At 50.2% G+C, this 17,143-nt stretch overlaps 1 protein-coding gene across 2 annotated transcripts; it reads left to right on the top strand.

Moving 5' to 3' along the window:
* The first annotated feature begins 1,999 nt into the window (after positions 1-1,999).
* On the top strand, positions 2,000-15,629 carry LOC102535325 (2-acylglycerol O-acyltransferase 2). Of its 2 annotated transcripts, none has more exons than XM_072969179.1 (6): positions 2,000-2,131; positions 6,427-6,605; positions 11,987-12,191; positions 12,345-12,519; positions 13,120-13,319; positions 14,741-15,629. In XM_072969179.1, exons 1-6 carry the CDS (start codon positions 2,041-2,043, stop codon positions 14,893-14,895), a joined length of 1,005 nt encoding a protein of 334 aa, XP_072825280.1. In that variant the 5' UTR covers positions 2,000-2,040; the 3' UTR covers positions 14,896-15,629. The 2 variants fall into 2 exon arrangements, with proteins under 2 accessions (XP_072825280.1, XP_072825281.1); XM_072969180.1 differs by lacking the exon at positions 2,000-2,131 and adding an exon at positions 2,623-2,762 and having other exon boundaries at positions 14,741-15,627.
* Positions 15,630-17,143: the final 1,514 nt, after the last annotated feature.

The raw sequence follows: 17,143 nt of genomic DNA, 5'->3' as shown, positions 1-17,143 counted from the left end.
AATTCTCATCTGGGGCTTGTGGGTGTAACTTTGTACAACCCCTTAGGAAAACTACATGGTTTTAAAACAGGAGACCCAGCCGTTCTATTTCCAGGCACACATCCAACAGAAACGTATAGAAATGGCACCAACAGAAATGTACAGGATGCCCATACTGCTTTATGACACTTAGCACAGTTGTGAAGAGAGTAGATTCTAAGAGTTCTTACCACCTGGAGAATTTTTTTCCTTCTATTGTACTGTGGGAGATGATGGATGTTAAATCCATTTTGGATCATCTGACAACACATGTAAAGCAAACTATCATGCTGGACACTGGACACTTCTACAGTGATGTATGCCAATTACTTGTCAAATAAATTAGAAAGGAAAAAAGAAAAAGAGGAAAGGATGCCCATCACATCATAATTCACAACAGCCAGAAACAGGACATACCCCAAATGCCCCCCAACAGTAAAATAGATGAATTGTGACGTATTCACGCAGTGAAGTCCTATATGGCGCTGACAACAAACATACTACAAATGCACACAATTTGGGTGACTCTCAAAAATACAATCTTGAGCCAAAGAGCCAGTCCCAAAAAGAGTATATTATGTGAAACTCATATTTTATTAAGTTCAAAGCAGAGAAGAGGCTGGTGTGAGCTTCAGGGAGGAGAGGAGTGATGGGCAAGGACTTGGGTGCTAGTCAGGTTCTACTTGTCCACCAGAGTGGAGGTCACATGAGTACATTCACTCAGTGACAATGCATCACTACACATTGGGTTTGTGCCTTTTATTCTATGTTTAATATGCTCCAATTCAAAGTGGACATTTAAAAGAAGAGGTTTAGGAGAACTGACAGAGGTGGATGGAAAGGGACAGAAAGACTCTAGTGTGACTCCAAGGTTTTGGCCTGAGTACCCTCGCCACTGGAGTCCCCTTTCCTGAGATAACAAAGAGCAGAGGAGAGGCGGGCATGGGCAGGTGAGGGGAAGTCAAGTTCAGTTTTCGACACACCTGATGGAGGTGCCGAGCAGGCTTTCAGGGAAGATGTCGAGTAGTCACCTGGATATTGAAGTCTGGAGCCCCAGGGGGAAGTCAGGGCTGGAGGTGCAGTTTGGAAGTCTTCGTCATACAGACAGACTCCAAGGCCATGAGCCTGGATGAGATCTGAGGGAGAGAAAATGTAGAGAAATTGGGGGAGGGTCCAGGGACTGAGGGGCAGGAGGCACTCAGACACTTAGTCTGATGAAAGATAGAAGCCACAACGGAGACCCAGGAGCAGCCAGAGAAGTAGGAAGGAAACCAGAAGAGTGTGGTGTCCACAGGCCAAGTGGTTTCAAGGAGGAGGGAGTGATCAACTGTGTCTAAGGCCACTGAGAGGTCAGGATGAGATTCCAGAACTGACCACTGGATTTAGCACCATGGTGGCCACGGGTGAACTTGTCAAGGGCAATTCCATGGGACAGTGGCATGTTTAGTCTGGAGGAGGGAGGACAGAACAGGAGAGCAAGGGCATGTGGAATGCAGACTCTTTTCCAAGGGTTTTGCTGGGCAGGTGAGCTGAGGAATAGGGCAGGAGGTGGAGGAGATGGTGGGGGCAGGAATTTTTCGATGTGAGTCATTACTGCGTATTTGTGGAGGGGGACAGTGGACACAGCAGAGAGAGGAGACAATTATTGCAGCCAGGTGGTTGGGTGGTGGGAAAAGGAGAGGACTGCACTATACTTGGGGCTCCACCTACCAAGTGAAGGGCCAGATTCAAGCAAGCAGAGGAAGGAGCCCTGGCAGATAAGGCACTGCCTGAGGAGGCAGATGTTCTTCTCTTCCTCCTTCCTTTAGCTGGTTCCAGGGCTGGCGGGTTCAAAGTTTTCTCCTAGGAAAGAGGTCCCTACCAGGGCCGAGGCAGGGAGGCCTTGGGCTGGGCTCGGTGGGGTGGGGCATCCTCCTCCCCCACCACTAATGCTTACTCAACTTCCGGCAGCACAAAAACCAGTAGGTGCCCTAGACCACAGCAGAGCTCAGAGAAGCCTCCGGGGCCAGCAGAGGAGCCAGCATGGTGCAGTTCGCGCCCCTGTTCGTGCCCTGGAAGCGCAGGCTGCAGACCTTGGCAGTCCTGCAGTGGGTCTTCTGCTTTTTGGCCTTGGGTAAGGCTGGCTGGGCCGGGTGGAAGGGAGACCATGGGATGGATACTTCATCTCCTCTGTCGACAGCAGACCCAGTAGGAACTGCTCCCCCAGGGCTGGTGTTGAGCCAGTACACAGATACCAGTATCCTGGTATTAAACTGTGGACATATTTTGTACAGGCTGGTCTGCAGACATTTCACACAAACACACAGCGACATGCATACACACACACACCACGTACTCCTTGCAGTTTTGCAGCTAAAGCATCCACCCCCAGCAAAGCAGGCTCTCCAGGACCCTGCCCCTAGCATCCCTTGATCTGCGTTTCTGTCCTGAGGGTGCTTAAATGTTTCAAATATCCTTGGTTTAACCCCATGACACAGAGGAGTGGAGAAGCTAATTGTCTTAAATGCCCAAGGCTGTAGGTCTGGGCTCCTCCCACTGCCAAAGGAAGAAAGGGAAGGAGGCAGAGTGGGGAGAGAGAGGAGAGGGTGTGGGGGAGGAGTGAGAGCATGGGGAGGGAGGGCTACCCCCAGGGGGAGCTGCAAGATGGCTGGCGCCTGGACAAAGGGCACCGAGGACCCAGAGCCCCGTTGGCTGTGGCCTGGTCATCCTCGGGGTTGAGGGACGTCTTGCTCAGCTAGCCTTGGGTAAGATTTGCAAGCTTAAGTTTGTCTGACTGGCTGTGCTCAGCTTCAGTCCAGCCCCGGGGGGTAGGGGGGTGCTGGGAGTGTCAGAAACAGCACAGAGAAGCCAAGTAACCCTGGGCCTGGAGCCGCTGAGAAAAGGGAGCTGGGCCCTTTGGTGCCAGGAGAAGGAGCTTTTACCCCTTATCCTGAGGGAAAGGGGAGTCCCAGGAGGGCTTTCGGTAGGGAAGTGGCAAGGTCCGATCTGGTACAGGTCGCTGTGGTTGCAGTCAGATGATGCACTGTGTTTGGGGTGTAGGGGGTAGACTGATGGGGTAGAGCAGTCATAATCTACATCAGGGTCCCCAGATTATCTTCATGAGGCAAATCCAGCCTACTGATTGCTTTTGTATTTTTCAACTCATGAGTCAAGAATGGTTTTTACATGGTTGCATAATTTAAATGATAGCGTGCCTATGTAACAACCTCCCATTTGCCCCTTGAGCAGCAACATCTAAAATATTTACAGTCTGTCTCTTTAAGAAAAAAAATTACTTATCCTGATCTAGGGAAGCTGGCAGTGGTGGAAAGAAGGGGCCCCTTTCAAGAGATTCTTGGGAGTTGGGTCCACAGGGAAGGATTAAAGGCTGGCAGGTGAGTAAGGGCCTCCAGTGGGGGAGTAAACACTGCACATTTAGGGAACAGCTGGTCATGCTGAACCTAAAGGGGGCATTTTAGGGAGGGGCAAAGAAGAAGCCAGACAAGTCACCTAGGACCTGTCACCACGGACTCAGGGCCCAGAACCAAATAATTTCCGATGAGTTACCTGCTTACTCTGTTCTTTCCTCTTCTCTGTAACTCACACACTCACAGGAAGGTAAACTCCATCAAATAGTTGGCGTTGTTCTCAGCTGCATCTCCAGCTCCTAGAAGAGTTAAGAGTGGATACATCTTTGTTGAATGATTGAAGATTGGGAGCAGGATGGAGCCAAAATAGAACTGAATACCAATTTCCATTCTACTGGCTTGCTGTGTGACCTTAGTGATTTGCATACCTTTTCTGGGCCTCTGTAAAGTGGGGTTTTACATTTTTTCCTCTTGGTGTAATAAGGGGAAAAGTCTCCCTTCTTGAATGACTGAAAAGACCCCCGAGTTTGAGTTTTGCCTACTGACAGGAATTGAGTGGTGAGCTCCGTCTGAGGGAGACGGTGGGGTGGGCGGAGGTCTTTCTGTCAAGTGCAAGTGCCTCTTGTTTGAGTTTTTCCAACCTTTTTTCTTTCCTGACTGAAAAACTAACATAGGCTATTGTAACACATTCAAACAAAATGCGTATCCCCAAAGTGAAAGACTTCCCTAAATCCTACCTCCAGGCAGCCACCAGTAACAACTTGGTTTTATTCTCTAGAGCTGGTTTTCTGAAAATAGGAGGGACCCACATGGACTTTAGATTTGCCCAAGGGCTGAGAGCACTAGCTGACGTTCTTTTTCTCTTTCTTATTTTTTAGCATTTAAATATGTAAATTTAAATTAGTAAATGAATACAATCTAAGTCAATTATCCACCATCCTTATCTCCTGGCACCTGCCTCCTCCCTCCAGATCTGCAGGGGTCTTTCCACCCTTATACACGTGGGTCCAGATATGTGGACATGTGCTTTATCGTGCAAAGGGTGGCATTTTATTCCCACTCTTATGCAGCTTTCTCTTTCAAATTTTTTACTGAAAGTATTTAAGACAAGAAATATTAAAGGCAAACAAAGAGGTGACCAATCCATAAGTGGTTGACGGTCCTTCCCCTCCTTTTCCAGGAATCGAAAGGCTGATGTGAGAGAAAAATGGGTTCCAGCAGCCACTGGCCAGCAGGTCTGAGAATGAGGGGAAATACCTGGAGGAGGGAGCTGCTCATGAGCGTAGTGACTCAGGGCTGCCATTTCTTCCAGACGATCAGGAGACGCCCAGTGTCTGGGTTTGTCTGTGCATCTTCCTCATTTTTCACTATTAGCAACTAATTAAATAGCATTTAAAAATAAAGTACAAATGTGGAAGCAACCCAAGTGTCCATTGGTCCACTGACAGAGAATGGATAGACTAAATGTGGCAAATACACACAATGGGATGTTACTCAGCCATAAAAGGAGAGGAATTTCTGCACATGCTACAACATGAATGAACCTTGAGGACACTGCTAAGTGAAATAAGCCAGTCACAAAAGACAAATACTGTGTGATTCCTTTCATACCAGGTTCCTAGACTAATCAAATCCACAGAGACAGAAAAGAGAATGGTGGTTGGCAGGGGCCAGGGGAGGGGGACATGAGAGTTATTGTTTAATGGGTACAGAGGTTTGGTTCGGGAAGATCAAAAGAGTTCTGGAGATGGACAGTGGGGATGATTACACAATGATGTGAATGAATTTAATGCCTCTGAACTGTACACTTAAAAATGGTTCAGATGATAAAGTTTATGCTATGTATTTTTTACCACCATAAAATTTAAAAAAACAAAACAGAGTGCCCCAAACACAATGCTGGAAGTCAGTTCCATGAGGGCAGGAATTTCTGTCTGTTGTTCATGGCTGAACCGGGCACATCTTAGGTGCTCTGTGTACAGTGAACATCTGTGAGCCCCAACCGCCTTCGTTTGGCTTATGAATATTATCACTGTTCAGACTGGGTCAAAATTCTCCTCCTTTTAGGTGCCAGCCAGCAATGACAGGCCAGTCTACCCTACTCTCAAATGGAACACAAGTGGAAATTAACCCTCTTTAAGATTTTGAGTGCATGGTGTGGAATGGAGTGAATGGGATGGGGAGGGAGCAATATTCTCTGAGAATGAGGCTCCATTGGCATCAGATTAGGTTCAGCCCCAAAGACCCCTGACCCTGAGCTGAAGCTGGGATTAGCCTGTAATGGGAACTCGGAATCGTAGGTCAGAAGGGAATTCCTCACTGGGGCCTGGTCCTAGCCCTGCTGCACCCCTGACCCACGGGCCAGGCAGCGGCTGGCCTCCTCCTCCCTCCCTCAGCAGGAAAGAGCATGGCAGGCAGAGGAATAGACTGGGCAAAAGCTAAGAGATTAAAGGAACTCTGTGTTTCATAAGCAGCAGCTCCTGTGGCTGGGGTGCAGGGTACGTGGAGGCCAGAGAGGCTGGAGCAGGAGGGGATATGGGCCAGCCATGGGGAGCCTAAAAGCCGGGCGGAGCTGCTTGGGCTGTGCCTCAACGTTATGAGAAAGCCGTGAGAGACTTTAATTAGAGGGGAGATAGGACCGGATTTATCTTTGAAAGAAGAGCAGAGAGTGGACAGGAAGAGGGCTGGGCAGAAAGAATGTCTCCGTCTTCTCTGAGGTCCCAAAGGATGGAAACTAGAAGCAGTTCATCCAGTGACTTCCCCACCAGGCATTTATTGAGCACCTGGTGAGTGCAGACTGCTTTACTGGCCAGAGAGGGAGGTGGAGGGGGAAGAGCAGAGTGAATGAGGCAGCCTGGTGCAGTGGGGAAAAGGGGCCTCAAACCCGTGCTCCCAGTGTGACACTGGGTGGACCACATTCCCTCCTTCTTGAAGGCACAGGTGGTGAACCTCTTCCTCCTGGAGGCGGGGCTGGACAGGACGGTGCTGCTGGTGCCAGGCAGGGAGGAGGGTTCCTTCCTTTACACCTCTGACCACTTACGGCTCTTGTTTCCCCCCTCAGCTGAGATCTGCATTGTGGTCTTCATAGGCCTCCTGTTCACAAGATTCTGGTTCTTCAGTGTCCTGTATGCGGCTTGGTGGTACCTGGACCGAGACAAGCCATGGCAGGGGGGCAGGCGCATCGAGGCCTTAAGACGCTGGGTCGTGTGGAAGTACATGAAGGACTATTTCCCCATCTCAGTGAGTAATGGGGCTGGCTGAGGGTGGCCAGGACCATAGTGCCCCATGGGGAAGTGCCAGCATGTGTGCAATGGGCTGGGAGGCAGGAACCAGACTTCCACTGTTGCAGAAAAGCGTGTGACAGCTCAGTTGTGACAGCAACCTGCATCTGGGTGAGAGATCAAGTAGCACTCAGAGACTTGGAGAACTCAGGTTTATAATGCCAGCAGGCCCAGAGGAGTTAACACTCTAAGCTCTGGACCCTGGCTGTAGGTTTACACAGGCTTTTACAGGCTGCCAGTTTACACTTTGCAACATCATATGCAAATAAGGTATAACAAAAGTTGACTAATTAGGAACAAGCTTCGTAGAAATGGACCAATCAGGAGGGAGAGAAATAACCAATCAGGAGTGAGGGAATTAACCAATCAGGAGTGAGCTCCATGCAAATAAAGTACTACAAATGGGCCAATCAAGAGTTAGCTCACGGAACCAATAGAATTTTAGGGGTAAGTTCCACTTTCCTAGAAGTAAGCGGTTTCAGAGGCAAAAAGTGGGATAGAGCCCCTGGGCCAGGGTACCGGATGGTGCTGGCAGTAGAGTAGTGGCCCTGCCTGGGGGTCCTGCCAGTCTTTTTTATGCGGCTTCCCACCTCACCACCATTATGTAGCCTGGGGACCAGTCCAACTTGTCTGTCATGATTTTGTATCTGCAAGAATGTGGGGCCATCATGAGGCCTGATGAATGAACTGGATTTGAAGGAGCTCTGTGGGCCATAGAATGTGGCACACATACATATGTATACAGGTGTAAACCACTCAGCAGCCATGCTTGGGGGTGCAGGTATTAAAGTCATGTCCAGAGACCATCTAGCCCTATACTTCATAAGATAAGGAGACTAACCCTCAGAGAGGGATAAAGATGTGATCAAGGTCACACAGTAAGTTCTTTTACTGGTTTTAAAGTTTATACATTAAGTCTGTTTAAAGGGCAGTTGAGAGGGCCTTGACCTGTTTCTCAAGTTCTGTATCCTGCCCCTAACTCTGGTATGTTATGCATCCTTGGACAAGGCCTTGCCCCACTTTGAATGTCAGTTTCCCCATGCATCCCATGAGCACACTGATCTCTCCTTCTCTGAGTGCCTTTGAATCTCTGACTCTCTGACTCAGGGCAGCTCATGGCCATTTTAGAGAATTTACCCTGAACCCAAAGTTCAGTCCTGAGTGGAACAGAATCCCTGATTTGAATGACTGATCTTTCAGCTCCTTTCCTATATCGTAGACAGACCCTTTTATGTGAACAGCTGGACAGGGATGGTTTATTGACCAGATAGGAAGGGGAAGGCAATGGAGACACAGAGAGGTGCCAGACATGGGCAGTGGCCCTCCTCTGGAAACGAGAGAAACCTGTATAGAGTCTGGTTTCTGGAACTGGACAGACTAGATTCTAATACCAGTTCTTCAACAGATCAGCTGTGTGACCTTGGGTGAGTTATACAGTGTCTCTGAGCCTCAGTTGTCCCATAGGTAAAGTGGTGATGATCCCACATACATTATTGGATTGTGTGGATTCAATGAGACAGCAGGTAAAGTGCCTTGTAGGTTCTCAGTAAACTAATAGCTACTGTTATTTTACTGGATCACTGGGGACTCTGGGGAGACTTGGGCATGGCTGTGGGTCTGGGGAGGACTCTGATTGCCAAGAGTCTTGCTGCTCTGACTTTCAAACTTGCATGGCCTCTCCCACTCCATCTTGGAGCCCCAAGTCTTCCTGGCCCTCCAGGAATTAGGTCCCCAGCTGGTTAAGGGATAGGGAGTGGAGGGCTAAGGTAGCCTGACCAAGTCACGGGGACTCAGCAGCAGAGTCAGAGCTCCCGCCTTGCTCCCTTCTGAGAGTCCCGGGGCCCAGCAAGGACTAGCAATGCTGGGCAACAACTGATGTGCAGGAGCCATTAGCACACAGTGAGTGGGGCCTCGTGGCCAAAGGGCAAGGGTGGGGCGGGGCAGCAGGAAGTTGACTAGCAGAGGCTCCCATCTCATGAGGGGTGATGGGTGTTGCTGAGCTAATCTGAAGGACCCTGGTGGAGACAGTCTTCCCTGCTCCCATGTCTGCTTCCTCTACAGGGTGTCCTCCCAGGACCTTGTCAGCAAAGATAAGCAGTGCTTGCTGGGTCCCTAGAGGAGCCATGGGCATGTCACAGGCAGAGGCCCTCATCTCTGGCTCAGGACTTCTGAACTTTGAGATTCTAAATTCCCTTCCTTCCCTCTCCTCCTCCCAGGCCAAGGCTGCCTCTTTTGTACCCTGACCCTGTCACCCACACTTGCAGGCATCACTAGGGACTTCGTGCCCTTCTCCCAGCCCCCACCTCCCAGTACACTGGGGTCTCTTAGTCTGAGTCACTGGACCTCAGGAAGCCAGCCCCCTACCCAGGACAGAACTCCAGCTGACACAGCCCTCGGACAGAGGCTCACTTCCTCCTGCCATGGCTCCTTCATTATGGGAGGGTCTGCCTGTGACAGGTCTTCCTGCACTAGGGGCAGGGCGGGTCTCCCGTCACCTCCCAGGAGTCCTACCTCTGCCTTGGGCAGGGCTTCCTCCTGAGGCAGCTGCATCGACCTCATCCATTCACGAGTCCATTCTTTCCTTCCTTCATTCCCTGGTCCTTCCAGAGCATCTCCTCTGTTCCAGGCCTGCACTGGGACCAGGGATGCCTCAGACAGGTGGTCTCTACTCCCATGGCCCTCACATGATGGCCTGATATCGCTTGGCACAGGGATACCTAGAAGAGGCAGCACAGAAAGGCAGCAGTGAGACCACATCTGGGAAGCAAAGACCTGGCCTCACAGAACAGCGGTGGTCCCATCAGTGTGCACGCTGGACCCGCACATGTAGATGCAGATGCAAATATTGGCACACCTGCCCAGGCATGGACCCTCTCACTCACCAGGATATTTCTCTATTTACAAATGCTTCTTTATTAAGGGATAATCATTCCCGCACTCATTTTTTTCATTTATTTTATTCATTTCATTCATTTATTCATTAACTGTTCATTTAAAATAGGTGATACATTCTTGTTCAAAATTCAAAAAGGGCAAGAGAATGTAGCGAAATGTCCCTGTCCCACTTCACCACCCGTCTCCTCAGTTCCTTCCCTAGAGGTAACGGTGATGACCAGTGTTTGCTGAACCGCATAGCAGTTCATGTATGTTCCCCTCTGGGCACAGTTGGTGACATTCTGCATGCATTGTCTTGCCCCCTGCTTTTTCCCCTGACGAGTGGTCGGGGCTGTCTTCCCCCGCCAGGACATGGAGGGCTGCTTGTATGTCCTTATGGCTACACAGTGTTCATGATATGTCTAAATGGGCCCAGTTGATGGACATTTGAACGGATGCCAAGTTTTTTTTCATATGCATTCTTTTATATTGAATTATAGTCAGTTTACAATGTTGGGTAAATTTCTGGTACACAGAATAATGTTTCAATTATGCATATACATACATATATTCCTTTTCATACTATTTTTCATTATAGGTTACTGTAAGATATTGAATACAGTTCCCTGTGCTATATAGTAGAAACTTGTTATTTATTTTATATATAGTACTTAGTATTGGCAAATCTCAAAGTCCCAATTTATCCCTTCCCATCCCCTTGACCCCTGGTAACCATAAGTTTGTTCTCTAGGTCTGTGAGTCTGTTTCTGTTTTGTGAATAAGTTCTTTTGTGTCTTCTGGGTTTTTTTCTAACATTCCACATATAAGCGATATCATATAGCATTTTTCTTTCTTTTTCTGGCTTAGTTCACTTGGAATGACGATCTCCAGGTCCATCCATGTTGCTGTAAATGGCATTATTTTATTCTTTTTTATGGCTGAGTAGTATTCTATTATATAAATATACTACAACTTCTTTATCTGTCATCTGTCGATGGACATTTAGGTTGCTTCCATGTCTTGGCTATTGTAAATAGTGCTTCTGTGAACACTGGGGTGCAGGTGTCTTTTCAAATTATAGTTTTCTCCAGATATATGTGCAGGAGTGGGATTGATGGATTATATGGTAAGTCTGTTTTTAATTTTTTAAGAAACTTCCATACTGTCCTCCATACTGGCTGTACCAATTTTCATTCCCACCAACAGTGTAGGAGGGTTCCCTTTTTTTCACACCCTCTGCAGTATTCATTATTTGTAGAATTTTTAATGATGGCCATTCTCACTCATGTGAAGTGATACCTCATTGTAGTTTTGATTTGCATTTCTCTAACAGTTAGTGATGTTATGCCTGTTAACCATCTGGATGTCTTCTTTGGAGAAATACTTAGGACTTCTGCCTGCCAAATTTTGATATTATCAAAAGAGACATTCTGTTAATAATCTTGTCCAATATCATTTTGCACAAATGTGAGAAATTCAGTAGCTGAATGCCTCAGTGGTGCAGTGGCAGGGTTAAAAGATCAGGTACATTTTCCAATTGTGATAGATATTGTCTTGTTGCCTTTATGGCAGTTGTACAAAATTACCTTCCCATTAGCTGAGAAAGGGAATTCATAAGCAAGTGCTTCCGTGCAGGGTGCCAGATATGTTTTTAAAGAAACGTATTCCTGAAGAAGCAGCTCTCCCAATGAGAATAACCCGAAATCTCTCTGCTTGTTCTCATTTTCATAGCCAGTAAGTTCCTGCTGCATGAGTGGAAGAGGACTCTCTTCATCTGGGAGGCAATGGTCCCCCCACCTATAGTCCCTGCAGCCTTTCTACAAAGGGTCAACGGGTCACCAGAGGGTATACCAGGAGGTGGGGGTCTGCAGAGACCAAGTCTAGGTCAAGGACAGGACTGTCTGAGGCTCTTCAGCCTGGGTAGGGCAAACAGGCTCCAACGTCCCTTGGGTCCCACCAGGCTACTCTGAGGGTGGGCAGCCAGGCCTCTGAGCTGAGCCAGAGTGGAAAGAGTGCCCCAACCAGTTTTTCTTACTTGGGATTTTGTTTAAATGGGGCTCTTTGGGTTTGGTGGTGCCCCCGGGTGGCCCTTGATGGTATACAAACCCTATCCACTACAAATCAATGTAACTATTATGATTACCCTGTCCTGTAGTCTAGGTAATTCCAGGGCACTGTTGGACCTGAGATTCTCAGCAGTCCTGGGAGGTAGGTGGGACAGGACCAAAAGTCCCCAATTGATAAATGAAAAGCCAGGGAGGGAAATGATTTGAATGAAGCCAGCAGCAAGTCTGAGACACCTGGCACCATGGTCTCACTGGGTGTATTTGCACCCTATATCTCCATCATCATAAGAACCTGAGGCTCAGAGAGGGCCAGCAACTTGCCCAGGGTCACAATGGTGAGTGGCAGAGTAAGGGTAAGCATGAGGTCCAGCCCAGATTCACCAGGTTGCTGTCCCTACAGCTGGTCAAGACCGCCGAGCTGGACCCCTCCCGGAACTACCTTGCTGGCTTCCACCCCCATGGGATCCTGGCGACCGGAGCTTTTATCAATCTGTGCACTGAGAGCACCGGCTTTTCCTCGCTGTTCCCTGGCATTCGCCCCCATCTGATGATGCTGAACTTGTGGTTCAGGGCCCCCTTCTTCAGGGATTACATCATGTCAGGGGGTGAGTCTTCCCAACCCTGAGTAGCCAGGAAGATGACTCAGTCCCAGTCCTCAGAGAACTCCCAGCTGAGGAAGGGAATGAAGACCAGGACACACCCTCCCCCATAGCCCCTGCCCCCTCACCCCATACCTGACCACCTTCCTCTCTCCCCAGGGCTCATCTCATCAGACAAGGAGAGTGGTGCTCACATTCTGAGCAGGAAGGGAGGCGGCAATCTGCTGGGCGTCATTGTAGGGGGTGCCCAGGAGGCACTGAATGCCAGACCTGGATCCAACATGCTGTTGCTGCGGAACCGCAAGGGCTTCATCAGACTTGCCCTGATGCACGGGTATTGGGTAGAGGGCTCTCAGTGCACCTGGAGAGTGACAAGTGCTGCTTTTAGTTGGGAAGGCAGCAGACACTAATACAGAGTGCATTTTGGTGAGATATTGCCAATTGATTCACAGTTAGGATTATAACTTGGCAAGAGCTGTACTATCTTGTGGCCAAATACTCAGAAAAGAATCAGAAGGGAGAGCTGGTGATCAAAGGGACTAGGTGTGAGGGGTCATATTTCCCAGAGCTGGCATTAGATCTGAAACTTACCCGATCTGGGAGAGTGGAGTTTGGGGCAGAGCTTAGACTTATTCCTCTACCTTGAAGCACCCTTGACGAATACAAGGTAATAAGGGGAGAAGAAGTTTTTCTGGGAAGACTGCAAATCCTTTACATCTGGGAGGACCCTCTGAAGCATTCTGGTCTGCCTGTCATGGTACAAGTGGGAGGTGGTGGCCCTGAGAAGAGCCAGGACCTGCCCACAGTCACAAAAGGAGGCCATGGCAGGACTGGGAGACACGTGGGACCTCCCACTTCCAGCCCAGGGCTCTGCTTGCAGGAAGCTAGGGGACTGGCTGGCAATTCCCACATGCCCTCTCCTGTCTCCCTCCAGGGCATCTCTGGTGCCGATCTTCTCCTTTGGGGACAATGACCTATTTGACCAGTATGAGAACTCTCCTGGCTCCTGGTTGCGCTGGATTCAGAATCGACTACAGAAAATCATGGGAGTCTCCTTCCCGCTCTTCCATGGCCGTGGTGTCTTCCAGTACAGCTTTGGTCTTCTGCCCTACCGCCGGCCCATCACCACTGTGGGTGAGCCAAGTCCCGGGCCGGAGCGGGTAGGCTACAGGGCAAGGGGCCCGGGCTGTGTGCTGCAAGGGGCCTTGGACGTGGGCCAGGCACATCCTTGCCCTCGTGGAGCTCACATCTAGACTGGGAAACAGACACACAGGCAGAGGACCCGGATGTAAGGCATCTGGGATGGGAACTGTTTACAGACGCACAAAGGACAAGTCACTACTGATGACTGAGCACCTGCTGTGTACCAGGCACTGCACTGGCTCCCTTACACGCAGCAGCTCAGTTATCCCAACAACCACAGAGACGGGGCCTATCGTCCCCACTTCATGGATGGTAAACTGAGACTCAGAAAAGTTAAATAACTCCCAAAGGATCACACTACCCGAGAGTAGCAAAGGTGAGGTTTGGATCAGGATCTATGTGACTTTTTAGTATGCCACAGAAGGAGGGTTTAATTCTGACCCAGAGGAGCTAATAAGGCTTATCGGAGAAGGCAGATACAAGGGAAGGGCATTTTAGGTCTGTTAGAATTGTGTGTAAAGTAGCACCGACAGGCCTTCAATTAGAGCCTGAGGGATTTTCCTGTGACTAATGAGCAGGGACTTCGTGCGTGGACGGGGCACCATGTACAGCAGCTGTTTGGGCATCTCCTTTGCTTTCTTCCTGGATTCCAAGTAGGTTCCTCTGGCAAAGCTTGTAGGGTTGGGTCTGTTCATCTCCAACCACCCAGTCCATACTTGGTTGAGTACTGACTTGGTCAGCCCCCTACACCAGGACTTTCCCTGGGTTGTGTGGCAGTGTTTTCATGCATGTTCACACTGCTGCTGCCTCCAGAGCCATTGCCAAGAGCAGAAGGCAGGGCAGCTGAGCCCGGGACACCCAGAGGAGGGAGGAAGATAGGGGGTCCCTGTGGGTGAGCATGGGGGGGGTGCAGGCGGGGAGAAGAGCTGCTTGGGCTGTGGGCCCGCCTCCTCCCAGAGATCCAGGCACCTCTAATCATGGCATCTGAGCCCCCAGAACCCGAGGTCCTGGAGGTTGAGGGCACATCTCCAGAGTTTAAAACCTGACACTGATTCTTCCTGGCTGCGTGACCGTGGACTAGTTACTTAACCTACCTGAGCCTTATTGCCTCCCCTACAGACAGGGATAGTAGCAGGTTCTGTCCCCACAGGATTGTTAGGAGGCTTGAAGGTGTTAGTCGTGTAAAGCACCTAGCATGTTCCCTGACAGGAGCCAATGCCAGCTGGGGGTGTTATTATTTCACAATCTTGCAGTTGTCCTAACATCTTAGGTGCATCACCAAGAACTGAATTGAAAGGGAGGCAGTAAGGGTACTGTCCTATAGGTATGGCCACGGGGTGGACACTGCCCCAAGGGCTCCAGGACTCTGGTGGTTCCCGCTCTGGGCCACCACCCACCTTCGTGTCTTGCAGTGGGGACGCCCATCGAGGTGCAGAAGACACCGCACCCCTCGCAGGAGGAGGTGGACAGGCTGCACCAGCGCTACCTCCAGGAGCTGAGCGACCTCTTCGAAGCCCACAAGCTCAAGTACAACGTCCCCATCGACCAACACTTGGAGTTCTGCTGAGCGCCTCCCCACAGGGGGGCCGCCCTCAGGGGCAGAGCTGGCACTAGGGAGCAGAGAGGGAGGGGCTGTGATCCCAGGAGGCTTCCTGGAGGTGTATGTCGAACACATCTCCAGAGCCTTCACTGACTCCTGCAATTCCAAAACACTCCAGGCCCCGAGTCACAGCTGACAACGTGGCGGAGGAGACCTGACTCTGACATCAGCGATGTGCCCTCGTGCTGTGACTCCTCTGCAAGGGGCCCTCTCCTTGGTCTGCGCATCTAGAGACGGGAGAGCTGCTGGGGTCTCTGTGCTTCTGGTCCTGTCACTCGATGAGCAGGACAGAGAGCAGCAATCGATTAGCAGGTTTTTCTTCCTCTGCCTTGATGACAGAGCAAAAGAAGCCACCAGCTCCAGCCTTCTCCTACCAGCTCCCTCACCCTGCATCCTGCCCGTCCCAGCTCCCCCTCCCTGAGCTGGAGAGGAGGGTGTGCTCATGAAGCCCCCGCACTCCCCTGGGTGACTTTGAGTTTCTGAGTCCTCTGAGCCCTGGAGTGTCTGCCAGAGGTGCCTGGAAGGTGGGTAAGAAGAACTGTGCTGTGTCTGTGGCTGAATGATGTGGACAGACCTCTTCGCCCTCCCTCTGAGCGTCAGTTTCCCCAACTGACTAAGATGACCTGAGTCTCAGTTCTGACTTCACATGGGTTGAGAACTCCATGAGGCAGCTCCTCCTCATCCTTTGTTGTTTCATTCCCTGACTTTGCACAGAAAAGGACCTCGATAAATGTCAGTTCAACAAATGAAACAATTCGATTTCAGTCTTCTTCTCTTCCTCTCCACCCCTAAGTAGGAAAGCTGGTCTAAGACTTACCTTGACCCCCAGCCTGGCCCTGCATCCCTGTCTCCCTTTCCCAGATGGTGAATCAGATGGGCAGAGAATGGCATGTTGCTTCTTTCCTCCTGACCCATTAACTGGAACTTACCACCTCTGCCCTGTCCTGTAGGAGAGAAAGGGGAGGATATGTGAAGACACAGAGCAGATCAGCACAGAGAACTAAGACCATACATGAGGAGTGTATGGTTCTATGTGTCTCAGGGTGGGGAGATGGGGACAGGTGCCCTGATGAGAAGAATTCTGGGATCCTGGGTCTGAGACATGTTATTAGTGAAGGGACAGAATGACTGGGTCTGACCAGTACTGTGAATGCCCCTCACCTCCAGTGGGAAAGTGAGATCTCTTCCCTCCAGGAGAGATCCCAGCTATAACTACCAGTGGGGGCAATTTTGAGAGTCTATTCTGGGTTCAAGCCAAGTTCACTCCATTTCAGTGACCCTGGGCAAGTTATTACTTCACCTCCAAACCTGAGTTTTGTCATTGGAGAAATAAGGATCACAATATCTAGCTCAGGTTTTGTGAGTAAAATACACAATATCATGAGATAATCAGCCCATCTACATCCAGTCTGGAATGGGTGGCTGAGGGGGGGTGGTATGAGTAATTAAGTCAGGTCATAAATGTGTCCAGCGTCTCATGAAGGCCGGTTATTACCCTAGGGGACAGTGTGCTGTAGGCTCACAAGAGAGGCGGGAATAAAGAGTGGCGGTGTTCAGAGAAGGAGTGATGATTTCCAACCCCAGAAGAATGGAGGACGTGGCAGGAGGGCAGTCCCTGCAAGAAGGGCAACATTTACCAAGGAGAGAAGTACCTGCCCGTTGTGTTTTCTATTGCTGGGCGATGAACCACTGCAGAACTTCGTGGCTGAGACACTGAGGATTAATTATGTCCACACTTCTGTGGGTTGGCTGGGTGGTTCTTCTCGGCCTATCCTTCTTTCACACCTGCTGCGTCCCGGGATGTGCTGATCCCTTTCCCTGGATGCTCTTTCTCTTGGACCTGATCAAACAAAGGATGTCCACCTCCTTTGTCAAACTTCAGCACACCCCAGCCACCCTCAACTCTGCTCTCCTGCCCCGCTGGCCTGAATCACACTTGAGTACCCCTCTGGTGGGCTAGCTTGGGGATGAAAGGGCCGTGGCCATTAGGGTGAGTGGACTCCTAAGTCCCGAGGGCCTGGGAACCCTGAGGCCCAGACCACATCCTTGTGCCCCCAGCCCCACACAGGGCCTGGCGCCTCAGCCTCCCCAGTGACATGAGGAGTTGCAGCAATGGCTCTCACATGGCACCTCCTCTCCGGGCAGACATGCTGGGCCTGGGCAGGGATGACAGGAGAGACTGAGACTTCCCTTCAGGTGATTTGATTGGTTCTCT

This window comes from Vicugna pacos, chromosome 10, assembly GCF_048564905.1.
Source record: "Vicugna pacos chromosome 10, VicPac4, whole genome shotgun sequence".
Taxonomy (NCBI): domain Eukaryota; kingdom Metazoa; phylum Chordata; class Mammalia; order Artiodactyla; family Camelidae; genus Vicugna; species Vicugna pacos.
This window is presented reverse-complemented; position numbering and strand designations above follow the sequence as displayed.